This window comes from Danio aesculapii, chromosome 20 (genome assembly GCF_903798145.1).
Source record: "Danio aesculapii chromosome 20, fDanAes4.1, whole genome shotgun sequence".
NCBI lineage: Eukaryota > Metazoa > Chordata > Actinopteri > Cypriniformes > Danionidae > Danio > Danio aesculapii.
In genome coordinates this window covers 30,839,281-30,854,408 of record NC_079454.1, presented here as the reverse complement: position 1 = coordinate 30,854,408, position 15,128 = coordinate 30,839,281, and the positions used below count along the sequence as shown (strand labels likewise).

General features: G+C 36.3%; 1 protein-coding gene across 2 annotated transcripts in view; it reads left to right on the top strand.

The window, feature by feature from the left end:
* Positions 1–3,151, top strand: part of rnf144ab (ring finger protein 144ab) — a 29,361-nt gene extending 26,210 nt beyond the window's left edge. For both annotated transcript variants that reach the window (XM_056445359.1, XM_056445360.1), the window contains one exon: positions 1,796–3,151. In XM_056445359.1, the coding sequence (XP_056301334.1) occupies positions 1,796–1,927 (132 nt within the window). In that variant the 3' untranslated portion in view covers positions 1,928–3,151. The remainder of the gene's footprint in view (positions 1–1,795) is intronic.
* Positions 3,152–15,128: the final 11,977 nt, after the last annotated feature.

The following is a 15,128-nucleotide window of genomic DNA, read 5'->3' as shown; positions in this document are numbered from 1 at the left end:
CCTTAAATGAGCTAAGAAAGAAAATTGGTGGAATAGCCATAACTTCTAATCACGACAAATGACATAATATTTCTTTGAAATGTTATCAGGAATTTTAAAAGATTGTCAGGGTTCCCACACTTCTTGGAAGTACTTGAAATTTAGACAGATGGATTCAAGACCTGGAAAGTACTTAAAAACAAACAAAGGTCCTTGAAAGTGCTTGAATTAAATTTGAAATTAAATTTGTTTATGGTGTTATTTTGTATTTAGCACTGTCGCCTCACAGCAAGAAGGTCGCTGGTTCGAGCCCCGGCTGGGCCAGTTGACATTTCTTTGTGGAGTTTGCATGTTTTCCCTGTGTTGGCGGGAGTTTCCTCCGGGTGCTCCAGTTTCCCCCACAGTCCAAAGACATGAGGCTGGGGTGAATTGAATAAACTAAATTGGCCGTAGTGTATGTTTGTGAATGTGTGTATGGGTGTTTCCCAGTACTTGGTTGCAGCTGGAAGGGCATCCGCTATGTAAAACATATGCTGGATAAGTTGGTGGTTCATTCAGCTGTGGCAACCCCTGATGAATAAAGGGACTAAGCTGAAGGAGAATGAATGAATGGTGTTATTTCAACAATTGTACTGTATTGCTGTCAAAAAAAAAAAGAGAAATCCTTAATTTACAAATATTAAATTTAAATCCTCTACAAGAACTCTGGCAAATAACACACTTTTTATCAAAAAAAATTAAATAATACTATTAGTATTGAATTCAACAAATTTTTATTACATTTTTTTTGAACATGACTTTTTAAAAGCAACATTTTAGTTTCTTTTGTTTTTTAATTGCATATTCAAAACGTCATTACTCACATTTTTAAGTAAGGTGTAAAGTTTTTAAATGTAAGAGAAATGTTAAGTACAGTATGGAGTTTCATGGTGCTGCACATGTTGGAGGTGTAAAGGTTTATAACTGTGCTTGATTTAAAATGTAAAACTGCATTGAAAGTCACTGAAGAGTGGGAGCCCTGGATAGTGGCAATGTGTGTGTAAAGATTTAAAAATGACAGTTAATTCCTATTTTGTGGCTGCTTTGTGATCCTTCAGAGGAGGATATTTAAGTATGTCATCAAATAAGTTCTCCTCTAAATATGCCTTACTAGATTTTTGGTAACTTTTTATTTTGATGGTCCATTTGAGTATTACTAGACTGTCTATACTGCTCCTTCAACAGACATTTAACTGTCTATAAGAAACTTTGCAAGTATGTGTCAACTTACACTAACCCTAACCCTATCCGAACAGAATACTTATATTGCAACTAATTCTCATTAGATTATAACTTAAATTGAACAAACAGACCATCAAAATAAAGTGTGACCAGATTTTTCTTTTCTCAATAAATTTCTGTAAATCTGTTGTCTGTAAATCATGTTATTTTTCCCGTATTGAAAATAATGCAATTAAACAGGACAAATTCATCAGGGTTTACGACACAATTTATTTCTTTTTTTATCTCAGTATTATTTCTCTTAAAAGCACTATATTTTCTTGTGGATTTCTCATTTCATTTAGAAAGTTATTCTATTTTATTTTTTCAATAAAAAAACTAAATCAGTATCAGTTGAGTCTGCAGGATAAACCATGTTACAATCACTGAGCTATTACTGCCCCCTTGTGTCAGAATTTTATCTCGTTTGAGCATCACAGACCATTATCTGCACAGGTTTATAATCAGCGTTAGTTGGTTTAGAGTATTAGTGCACATTATTTTCCTTGTTTATTTTGTTTTTCTTTTATTAATCATTGTGATCTCTGTGGGTCAGGTTGTGGGGATTTTTGCTGGCTTCGGTCTGCTGTTGTTAGTGGCCTCCCCTTTCCTCTTGCTGGCCACTCCGTTCGTGCTCTGCTGCAAATGCAAGTGTAAACGAGGAGACGACGACCCCCTTCCTACCTAGAGCTCCATCCCAGCTTCAGGAGGTGACGCTCAGCTTGTCTGAAAGAGGATCAGCTGTGATCCCGTCTCACCTGCTTCTCCTGAGCACACTTTATACAGGGGCACTGGTGAAAAACGAGGCTCATCTGTTCAGGAGACTGCACTTCTGAAAGTATTGACTGGCATTGAAAGGTGTTTCGGAGGAGCTGTTTGGATGAGCCACTGGAGTTAAATAGACAAACAAACACTTCAGTTACTGTACAACTGTCTTTTTGTTACAAACTGTCTTTTATCTTTTCCGTTCTTTAGTGTTTCTTCACTTCATGTGTTCTTAAGGTTAAGCTATTTTCAATGTTGTTTATCCTGGGTTAAAACAAAAGACTTTCTATTGACTACAGTACATGTATGAGAGGAATACATTTGTTTGCAGTGCTTTTACACTTTTCTTGTAGCATAGTCACATGACCTCAATATTTCAGCCATTTCCTTCATTTAATTGCATATGCATGCTGGAGGCTGAGGATGTTTGTCTTTCTGCACCTCAGTCTGCCACTAGCTTCTATATGCTTCCTATATGCTCTTACTTAGGACCGTTCTTCCATTTAAATCTACTCAAATACCAGACGTAGCAGACATGTCACCTGATGCCTTCTCAAAGCTTGTAGGCTTCGGTGTTGCTGAAAGAATTCTTTTTATCATGGTAAACAATCAAATCAGTTTAACACTAAGCTATCACAAATGTATCATTAATGTATGCTAATATTGTATGCACAACGTGAAAGGTGTCATCTAAAGAATAATTTTGTTAATGTAACGTATATGTTGGCTTTTGTTTGTATTTCCAACCAATGAGGGTCTTATTCGCAACCTGTTGAAGATCACGATCCAACCTGCATTACCATGTGCCTGCCAATTTAGGTCAGAGTAATCAGGCCAGCGAGGCTTAACTTCTTACTTTTCAGGTCACTCATGGAGTTGTATTTATTTAATTAATTTATTTTGGGGGAGGAGTAATACTTTAGGGAAAAATTTGCCAAATGTGACGATTAAGCCCATGCGTCTAGCACATTAATAACTGGTTGATGACTAGGGAACACCTAGTTTTGGTTCTTGTTTCTTCAGTTAAATATGCCTTTCGTTTTCATTCGTGTTTTGTAACTTTTTTTAAGTGTTGAAACTTTTTGTAGCTAACTGTATATGATCTGTATTCACGTTTTTCACGTTTAAATATATTATTATGTTGTAATGTGCTTGGTTGGCATTTTTTCTGCATAACAGTAAGCTTCACAGTTTACAAAAGGGAAAACGTTTATTTAGGCTGGAAGATATACAGATGTGAAATTTTTGGTTGCCATAGTTTGAAAATGTATGTTTATATAATATACAGTGCTCCACGTATACGAGTACGCCCCTCATAAATGTATCTTTTAAATTCATGTTTTTAATAGGAAGCTATACAATATTATATTTGTGCATATACATTAGATTAGTCAGTACTGAAGCCAAATCTGGAGCTTATCTAACAAAATGACCTACGTTAACTGTCCAAAAACTAGTACATCTAAATGTATGTTATAAAAAAATATTAAATACAAATTTAAAAAAAGAGGAAATATCAAGTGGAGAAAAAAAATTTAAATTTTGTAATTTATTTTTGCAATATTTTGCTTTCATTAAATTGTATTATCTTTCTATTTCTAAAGATGGTGGTGACTAAAATATTATTTAAATAAATATATCTGTTTAATAAATCTGTTTTGTTTAAATGCACCAAAATGCATTGCCTATATTCACTGAGAAATGGATGAAAATATTCATTTATAAAATGGGGTGTACTCAATTATGCTGAGCACTGTACCACTCCAGTAAATGTTCTCTTCTGGGAAAATTTTATTTATAAGTTGTGAAAATGTAATTATGTTGCCACTCGAGAGTAGCATTCAAAATAATTAGTCTGAAGCAAAATGGCAATGTATCTTTTTACCATTTAAAAAAGAACACGATTTATATCCTGCTGAAAAAACAGCGTATGCTGGTAAGGTATACTGTTTTGATGCTGGTCTTGCTGGTTTTAGTGCTGGTCTGAGTGCTGGTCCTGACCAGCATAGAGACCAGAAAAACCACCATCAAAACAGTATACCTTACCAGCATACGCTGTTTTTTTTTTTTTCAGCAGGGTAGGCTGCACCAAAAAAAAAGCTAATTCAGTTGATTCTGTGGCCCTCTTATGAAAACACTTGTTTGTTGTGTGTACAGTGCTGTATAATCCAATGAGAAAATACTGTTAGAATATCTGGTGGAACTAGCTTTTCTTGGTTGTTTACATTTTTTTCCCCATCCTCTGTGATCAAATGGCCGGTTGCTGAATTAGACACAGCTGCAGTCGGAAGTTAATGGGAATTATTAATATTGTTTATTAAATTTCCCATTTGTATTTTATTAACATCTACCCCAACCCCCAACTGTCACAGCAATGTAAAAAAATATCTGGATCTAGAGATTTCTCTATAGCTGATAACCGAGAATTATTTATATTATTTTTTAAATTTCCCATTATTTGTATTTTATTAACCCAATAAATTGTCATTTTTTTAACGTCTACGCCTACCCCAACCGTCACAGTACTGTAAAAATATTAATTATTGTAATACAGTGTTAAAAAATGATGCTATTTTGATATGCTGGTTAGCTAGCTATGGCCTACAACTGTTGCCGCAAAAAAGAAATCCTCATGATTATGTAGAAGGCCACTATTTAGCACCTTAAAAACTTTAAAGCATTGTTTTAATATGTGTTAAGGGATGACAGAATTGATGAATATCTAAAATGCTGATTCTCATCAGTATTGAATGACTAAGGGGCTCTTTAAAAGTTATTCTGTTGTATCTTGTATATCTTGATGGTTTTGCTCATGCTGTTTCACACTTAATTTGCAAATTGCAGCGTTGATGATTAGTGTTCTCGGTGGTTTACATCAGTTTCTGAACAAAATTGCAGTTTCCTGTAAATTCTGGATAGGCCTACTACAGGTAAGAACACAGTTTATTTTCTTCACAAAAATTTACGCGTTTTGCGTCATATGACATTATTAAAATGCAGAAATACTGTTTGTTCAACAAGTTAGTGTTGCAATGCACTGTGCACGATGATTTGCTGCTGTTGTTTTTTTCAATGTTTATAACACCCCGTTTTAATTACACTTCAATTCAATTATCTACACTTTAAATATTTATCCTTTCAATTACATAAAGTAAGAATTAATTATACAAAAAGCCCAACCAATATATTCTACGTTTTCATCGGTTTTCCAGAACACTTATTTATATATTTTCACCAACAGAAGGAGCCGCTACTTTAACCATAAAGAACTGACGAAGGAGAGCAGAGCTGCATGTTATCACCAGTTACGAAGAGATTTTGATGCTTACTAATTATTGGTAAGGGAGCCACAAAGTAACTTAATGTAAAGTCAAGAATTACTCGTACTTGCTAAAAACACAAGTCTAAAATATTAATTTATTAGTCTAATTATGGGTAGCAGTTATACAAATACGCAAACATAGTAAAATATTAATACAATTGAGGCATGGTAACAAATAATAACATCGTTCTGTTTATTATGTATCATTATGTATTTTTTCTTTATATTAGTAGTTTTGTAAAATCTGAATTTTGTAGTGGGCAGCACGGTGCCGCAGTGGGTAGCACAATCGCCTCACAGCAAGAAGATCGCTAGTTTGAACCTTGGCTGGGTCAATTGGCATTTCTGTGTGGAGTTTGCATGTTTTCCCTGTGTTTGCAGGGGTTTCCTCCGGGTACTCTGGTTTCCCCCACAGTCCAAAGACATGCAGAATAGCTGAATTAAGCTAAAGGGCACATAGTTTACCTCTTTTTTATGATTTAATATTAATATTATGGTTCTTCTGAGTGTGCCAGTTTAGGTTCAGTTCAAAACACAATTCAGATTTTTTTATTATAATGTGTTAAAAAGTGTCATGTTGGGGGCGTGTCCACAGTTCGCTGATTTATGGGTGTGTTGCTTCACATGTAAATTAGCCAACGTAACAAGGGGGCGGGGCCATGAGCTCACCCGCTCTGCGTTTGCAACAGAGTCTGACAGGCAGACGGAGAAGGAGAGAGAGGATCACCATTCAGTCGTACATGTACGACTCTGACACAGACCAAGCAAAGAGTCCAAAATCATATGTGTCTTTTTTACAGCCAACTGTGTGCTAGTTTCAAGTGCCGAGCTTGAACACAGAAACTAATAACCACGCACACTGAATTAACTTTGACTGAGGCACCGGATGCGCCGCTCGAAGCCGCGACACGGCACACCAGACACTCTCTGTGGCGCACCAGAAGCATGAAGTGTCCCGAATCGTCGCGCCACGCATTTTTGAATTCTAAACATAGGTTTCTGCAGCGGTCCGCGGCGCCCGCATGCTAGTTAAGATCACAGGGAGGTAAGGTAGACTCAATGAGAAGTACACATGTTTGCAAACCTACCTAAAGATACAACCAATAATTCCGATTAGAGCGATAATGTGGAGAATATTGCTCATGTGTTTAGCCCAAGGAGCCTTGCATCTAAAAATAGAGCTAGGGTGTTCCTTTAGTGATATTGCTTCGACTCACGCTGAAAATGGCGGACGTGAATCAACAAACTGAGAATTAACAAACTGAGGATATGATGATGCGCCTGTCAATCAATATTGGTGGGCGGGGGACCGCTCTCCTACGTAAAGTTGCGGTCAATCTGAAAACCGCTCCAATTGGTCCACCGTTTTTTATGTTGTTAAATTGAAAAAAAAAAAAGCACTTGGTGTGCTTATATCACCCCAATATGACGGTCTATACACCATACATGCACATATGTCTGTCCAAACAGCTTGAAAAGTAGATTTTTTTTACCATAGGTGCCCTTTAAGCTAAGCTGTCCATAGTGTATGTGTGTGAAAGAGTGTGTATGGATGTTTCCCAGTGCTGGATTGCAGCTGGAAGGGCATCTGCTGTTTAAAACATATGCAGGATAAGTTGGCGGTTCATTTCGCTGTGGCGACCCCTGATTAATAAAGGGACTAAGCCAAAATATTTAAAAAAAAAGAATTTTGTACTAATATGACTGCTTTGTTTTGTTAGCTAAATGCATTGATTACCACTTAATGATTTTTGCTCAACTATATAAAAAGCAGTATGGTTAAATGTATAACTTTAAGGGTAATAAAACAATAGTAGGCATATGGAAAACCCACAGAAACTTACCATATGGCTGAAACGATAGGGCTGCACAATATATCGTTTGAGCATTGATCTCGCAACGTGTCAGCAGTAGTCACATCGCAGGATATGCAATGTTGAGTTATGAATATAGATGACCAGAATCCACAGACCAAAACACATGAGATTTGTGGAGACTCTGCAGAATTTAACCTTTATAGAAAAAGTCTAAAATGTCCATGTGTTTTTAAGGTCTATGTAAACATTTTAAGGGTTTAAAGCATTTTAAGAGAACATAAAGAGCATAAAAAAGATTTTAAAAATACATTTTATTGAGTTATTTATTTGATGAAGACTATGAAATGCTCATTTACATTTGATTACTAAATTGTTGTCCCGGAATACTGTTAGACACTCCCCAGAAAACCATAAATCACTGTTTATTTTAACTTTAACATTTGCTCCATTTTGTTTATTTATGACTGTAGTTTCTTTATTATATGTATATATTAAATTACATATTTATATTTCACTCCCATACAAATCATCCCAATCAATCTAAAGTAATGACTTCCGAATAGAGCCAAGTCATGTGGTGAAATTGTATTTTTATCACTATATATACATTGCAGGGGGTGAAAAATATTGGCAAAAATTATCAAAAATCTTTCTCAGCTGATATAAAACATTTTATATTAAGGTATATAAAGTTCACCTATATCCGGTTAAAACTGTGGTGGGGATGCCACTATTGTAATCAGATGATTATTAGAACTTTTTTAGTAGTTAGTCCTTGATGTAGCCTAAATGGGTCTTCGCACTTCTGAATCTCTGTAAAGTCTCTCAAGTAGTTCCACAGTTTTCCTCCCATCTTAAATACTCCATCACACACGTTGACGTCCATCTTTTGGAGAGTGTGAGAGGTTTCACTGGGGTTCTGCAGCAGCATCTGGTGGGAAGCCGAAAGGCTGTGGCTGACCGGGCAGAGGGGCTCTCACGGGGCCAGTGGGCATCTGCCTCGACCCGCCACACTTCACCCTCCAGCATCATATATTCATGCGCTGCTCCCCCCGCACCATCTGTGTCCACGCTCACCAGCGGTTCACACATGAGCTCTGGTGACACGCAGGACGGGCAAGAGCAGGGGTAGGGCATGGCCACGCAAGAGCAGACTGCAGAGCCCTGTGCTGTGCCAACATGTATGAAAGAGAGAGACAGCAGCACAGCTGTCTTCTTGTCACTATGCTCACTTCCATGTTAAATTAGAGTTGTGAGCATGTGTTCGCTATGCTAGCTTTTAAGTCCTTTTTGTGCTGTTGTTTAGTTGCACTACATGTATTCAGCCACAAGATGGTATGACTGACTGACTTTTTCAAAGCAGGTACATCCTGTAAAGTCAGCGGTCTAATTTCACATTCAAGTTCTGCTTTATGATTGTGCAAAAGCAGCATGTCAGTCATGGATTTTGACCCACTGCTTTTACCATCTTTGACCAGAACTCACTTTCCTCCGTCTTGTGCCCCATCCGAGCAGCTTAGACCCAGTGGCTCGCTGGCAGGTGTTGGTCCTCCTGTCGGCCGCAGCTAAGGGAACTTCACTGGGCCTTTGTGCCCGCTTCAGCCTGGCTCTGCCGTCCCGCTGGCAGATGGCATCAAGCTGCGGGCGCCTCTCCCAACTATAATTACCAGCTTCAGCTACAGATGGAGACAAGCAGGCGCGATGGTCCCTGTATCCTCTGTGGCCTTCACCAACCTCCGCAGTCTGCCCTGAAAAGCCTAAACAGGCCTGCTGCTAGGACAAACCACCACACACTTCACCAACTGCTGAAGTGTCTGTGAGCTTCCTGCAGACTAAATACTGTGTAGCTGCTCCATCGGTAGTGTAATATCAGATATGCGCTATTAGCTTAGTATTACTGTTATCATCATTAACTCCAATCAGTGCAGGCTGTGAACAGCAGCATTTTAGCAGCTGCTGAACTCATTTAAACTGTTGAAGATATTTATTCGTTATGGGGTGGTACTAGATCCTATATTTACTGCGTTTCAGTCACTCTTTGTTTTTGTGTTAAGTTGTGTAGAAGAATAGGAAAGTTATTTTCTCATCAGTCATTGTTGGTGTTGTTAGTTAAAAACACTTTTATTCGTTAAAATAAGACAACATTTCAGATATTTTATTAAGTAATAAAACTTGTTAAATATTATGCTCAGCAGAAATCCAATAATACTTAATAATAAATACAAAAAATACATTAAGCAAGTTTACTAAAACAATTGAAGAGAGAGTTAACCCAAATTTGTTGTACATTTACTCCAAGGCCATCCAAGAGGTGAGTTTTATGTATTTATTTAATCATTTATTTTATTTTATTCAGTTTTTAATTAAAGACATGTTCATATATTCTGCATAATGATGTATCACTGCAAAAAGTGCTTTTTTACTTAGAGAAACAATATATATGAAGAGTTGGGAGTCTGTGAAACAACAGTCTCATAGACTGAGGTTGATATGGACACTGTGTAAGTGAACTGTCAGCTCACGTGAGTTTTGTCTTTGCATGTGTTATTTGTATTAGGAACTCACGCTCCAAAAACTTTGCTGACATTGTTAATTAATGATAATAAATCACTGGGTGTGCAAATATCTTCTGATCTATTATGGGATGCCCATGTTAAGTAGATGATTTTGTTGATGCAGCACAGAATAGTGTCTTTGCGAAGCCAAACAAGCAGGTCTTCTTTGTGATGTTCTAATGCAAGTATACTTGACCTTTATACGGCCAGTCCAGTCTGGGGCGGACTACCCAAAGGTCTCTCTGAGGAGTTAGAGAGGATTAAAAAGTGATGCTGTCGGATAATAGTTATTCTGACTTTAACTTTTCCAACACTGAACAAAAGGCGTGAGGAAGCCACCAAACGTACTGTCACTAAAATACTCAATGACAGTTTTATCCCCACTGCATTGTTTTCTGCGTAAGGCTCTAGTGGCATCCTACAGTACCTTCTTCAGCGACACAAGACATTTGCTATACCCAGGAGTAAAACTAAACATCATGAATTCTCCTTCATTCATCATGCTCTAAAATTGTTGTATAGATAACTTATAATTTATAGTGTTTGATGTTTTTTAATGATTGTTTTTACTTTGTTTGTTTATCATGTTATATACAGTAGTAGTATTTTTATTAATCAAATATTGATATGAGTGTGTGTTTGTGCTGCAATACCCTGTCCTGTCACATTTTTAATAAACTTAACTAAATAATAATGTTAGAAAATCAAGGTTTCAGCTAAAAGTTTCTTTTACTGTTTTACTGAAGGAAAAAAGACCTACATCTTGAAGATGGCATGTTTTGGTGAACTGTCAATTCAAAACTTAAACAAAGCATAAAAACATAGGTTAAAAAGTAAAAAAATAATACAAAAGTTTATATATAGTATACAAATACCACTAAAATATCACCAGATATGTAAAGTTTACATTTCTCTTCTCTTCAGACTCTCTGTCTGCACCAGAGAAAGGTTACCTTCCTAAAATGTCAGAGCTCCTGTCCTGTTCCTCCAAGTTAAGAACTCCCCCACTCTGTCTACTTTCAGTCTCTGCTGAAGGTCACATGGACTCCTAGTGGATAGACAGTCTGAGATCTGTCCTTGTTGCCCAGCTGACCTTCACTTATCACATTGCAAAAACTGCCCAGTTCTGCTACTGCATGCTGTAACTAACATAGCATAAGGATTTTCCAGTTTTTCAGAAACCTTATGCCATCTGACGCATTGTTGAGGCTTTTGTTATCTCCTTGCTATTCACCTATTACCTTCTGGATATTCATCCAATCCCTTAAATGGATTCGAAATTTAGGCTGCACCGAAGCTCTCATATTACTAATGGAATCTGACCTTTTTAGTGTATAGAAAAATAAGTATGCTGCATGCCGCTAAATTGTGTTGATGCCACATATTGTTTCATGTATTAAAGTTTTTTTTTCAACTGCTAACAAGCGTTGTGCAGTACTAAAACCACATTTTCACAGTGTGCATTAGCAATGTGACTCTAGACTGAACAGTTCAGCTCATTGCCTAAACTCACTAAGACCAACACACCAGTTCATATACTGTGCAAAATAAGCTTGTTTAACAAACTGCTGACAACAATTCATATTCAGAGAACATACATGTCAATCATAACACACAGACCTAAAAATACTAATAGCAGACAGCATTACAGAAATTAACTACTTTAATTTTTGAAGTTTGAATACATTTTCATCTTTATCCGCGTGTAATTTTACATTTACATTTTCACTTGAATGTGCTAAAGAATATGTGATGAGAATAAAAACAAATGCTTCAATTTGTTGCAAATAGTACTTTATAGTACATGTGAAAATCACATTTTCAAATTTTTTGAAACATTTATAAACTGCAAGTTAGAAAGGCAAGTATTGGATCGTATACAACAAAATAATTTCCAACATGTATTGTTATCCACTTCAAAATGATGGTACATGTGAAAATTTAGACATTGTGTTGTATTTACCTAAATTACCCACTCCTTGTCTGCTACAAACTCCCACTGTCAGTATCATTATCTCTTTATCACTATCTATCACTCTTCTTTCCTTGTTGTATTTGATATTTCCTAACAAAATCTGTTAAAACTATCCATTTTTACCAAAAATCCAAAATAAAAATCCAGTAGGCTTTTATAGTAGGCTTTGAGCTGAAATTACAATTCGATTGTAATGTGTCGTTTTGTGACCTATCAAAGATTTTTACGTTTCTTCAGGAATTTAAATTCACATTTATTTCACAACAAGAGGCCTCTGAAAATTGTAGCACATTTGGATAGTCACTGACATTACTGTAAGTGGTAGCATGTTGACTTCCAAAATGGTAGACATGTTGGCGTGTTTGGATTTGTCAAAAAGTGGAATTTACGTAATTTTATTTATATACTAAGACAATGATGTTTGCATCCACACCAACACACAGTACATTATTTTGTTATACTGTCTGGTACTTTTGAAATGGCCACCTGATTATTATTCTGTTGTGGGCTTCTTGAAAACCCAGATAGACTTTGTTGTTACTCAAAGTTGTTAGCGGTCACCTACCCATGAATTTGTTTATTTTGTCAAAAAAGGGGAAGTTGGAGTGTCTTCATTTCTATTGTTATCAATTTCCACTGTTTACACCTGCTTCGAATTTGTTTATCAGTACAATTTGGAATTTTACATAAATAGCAGGTATACAACAAACATTTCTCGTTTTTATTCAAATTGAGTGGTATATTCCCTTAATGAGTTATAGGTGTGTTTTGAGAATAAACCAATCAGAGTCTCATCTCCCATGCCCTTTAAGAGTCAGTTGCGTTGAAACTGAGCGCTTCACTAGCAATAAAACAGTTAAACAGCATCTACAGCGCGAGAATGAGAGAAGAGCCTCCTCATTATTTACATTTACTCTCGTGGATAGGGAAACATGTTGTACGCACAGATATCTACTAGCCTATACATAATTAATTTAGTTTATTAAACACAAAAATTTGTTTCAAAATTATTTCTAAATTCAGTTCTAATTACCAGCAAACAAATAAATAAACAATAATAACGAAGTGTGAGTTATTTCCAAATACACATGCTATGCCCCATCTGGTCTAAAACCTGACAGGTGGACAAATCTAAGCTTGTTTAAATAAAACAAATATAAATATTCATATAATAAATAATACTGCTAATAATAAACAAAAGCAAATTGTTATGAATGATCTGAAAAAGTGTAGAATTAACTTTCAGTAAATTTTGAGTTAACTACACTCATTTCATTTGATAAAGTTGACTGTAGGGTTTTAGATTTAACATTTAAAGCATTTATAATCTGAATGGTATGAATCAAACTGTGCCAAACTATTTTCAATGGTTTTGGTTTTCATTAACTCTAATTTTTCTTCCAATTTAGGATGCATATGTGAATTGGACTCTTGCTTTTTCTTGGATCTCACCATGTGCTTCCTGTTGTGGCCAGAATCGGATTCAAGATCTTGTTTTTGGCCTACAGTGAAGCCAAATAAGTGGCATCTACAAGCCATCTACCAACCATACACCCCATCTGAGCTACAATGATCCAGTAATTCTGGTAAGAGGAGCATTTTCTTCCTTCCACATGAAAAACTATTACTTAACATGCTTTTTACCAAATCTGGAGGAACTATGCCCTTTCTGATTATTTCTGGCTGTGGCTGAATACTTTTATTTTGAAGCTTGTTTTTTTTTTTCAATCTTTCTGATGGTCTTGGTCTATGCAAATAACTGCACGATTACCTGGTAGTCATGTTAGCGAAAGCTCTGCATCTGCCTGTATGTGAAAGTGTTTTAAAGTGTGCCTAGACTAGCGGGAGTTGGGTTAGTTCTCATGCCCAGCTGGCTCTTCTCTGAATCAGACATGGCTCTGCAGTAACAGATGGGTTCTCTGGGGAGACTTAGAGAGAAACACGCCTCACATATCAGACACTCTGTGCTCTAGATCCACACGACTCTCAAGATCGCCCCTCAGTCCTTGTGGGAAACCACTATTCAACTGTTCTTTATTAACTCATTTAATATATTAAATATGACATTACTAACTGGATAGTTGCGTCAGCACTTTGGGGACTAAGTGATTGTTTTTTGGGCGGCTGTATCTGATTGTGCATCCAAACACCATCCTTGAGCAGTGCTTATTATGCCAACGTAATTACTAACGATTATGTTTTTAGCAAAGAGTAAAAAAAATCTTGATTCATTTCATCAACTATAATGACATGCAAACATGAGAATTGTTTTAGCAAAGGGATAAAAATCTTTATTTTGTCAATTATAATGACATGCTATCATATATGCTATCATATATTGAAACATGAAAAAAACATGATTTAAAAAAATGTGTTTAAAAAAGTTGTTTTTTTTATTATTGAATTAAAGTTGATGGATAATTGGGGTACTTTTAAGTTTAATCAGACATAAATGATAACATAATCACAACTTTGATCTGCACAAATTTGCCGTTTAGATGTTGGAAAATGTATTTCAAGTTGAAATATGGCAGAATCATTATAATATAGATGAACAATATCACTGCACTGGTAGGAGGCATGTGTTGGCACGAGGCCGCAGCTGAGTGCCTTAGTGTCCCACTAGTGACGATATACAGCCACATCGTGCTGCTACTCGTGTGATATTGCATTTATACAACAGTTTGACGGCATAATCGTGTCTATAAAAAAGTAAATCAAACAAGGAGAGTCTAAAAAGCCTTTTGTATGAGGAACTACTTTCTTCCGTCATTTATTCACATCTGCAGCTGACGTCAGAATGGCAGAAACCGTTGCTACTTCACACACGTCACTTTAGAGCTAGTGTTTGAATGATTCCCTAGCGTAATGTCTATCGTGAGCACAAAACAGGTGATTTTGCTCACATTTTAAGATTATAAGGCTGAACGGCATGAAATGCCATCAGGCTACAGACATTTCCCAGTATTTCTCTGTTGCAGTCCGGAGATCACAATAATTAACCCCAAAAAATCAAAGTAACGCAAACACTATTAGATTACTGTTGTGTTTGCAATAAGGAAAAACACTAAACACATGCGGGCATTTCTTCTTTCGTTCTGTTTGCTGAACTAGTCTGCAGAAACAAAAATAGGTGACACATTGTTTAAATTAAAATGATCGTGCCCAACTGAGCCTGGTTTCTCTCAAGGTTTTTTTTCTTCACTTCTGCCATTAGTGAAGTTTTTTTTTTTCCTCTCCACTGTCGCCACTGGCTTGCATGGTTCAGGATCTATAGAGCTGCGCATCGTTGGATTTGCTCTTCAATATTTGGACTCTCAGTAGTCATTATTAAACCACACTGAACTGAGCTCAACTGAACTGAACTTAAACACTACAAATTGAACTACACTGTTCCTATTTACTGTGACCTTTTATGTGAAGCTGCTTTGACACAATCTACATTGTATAAGCGC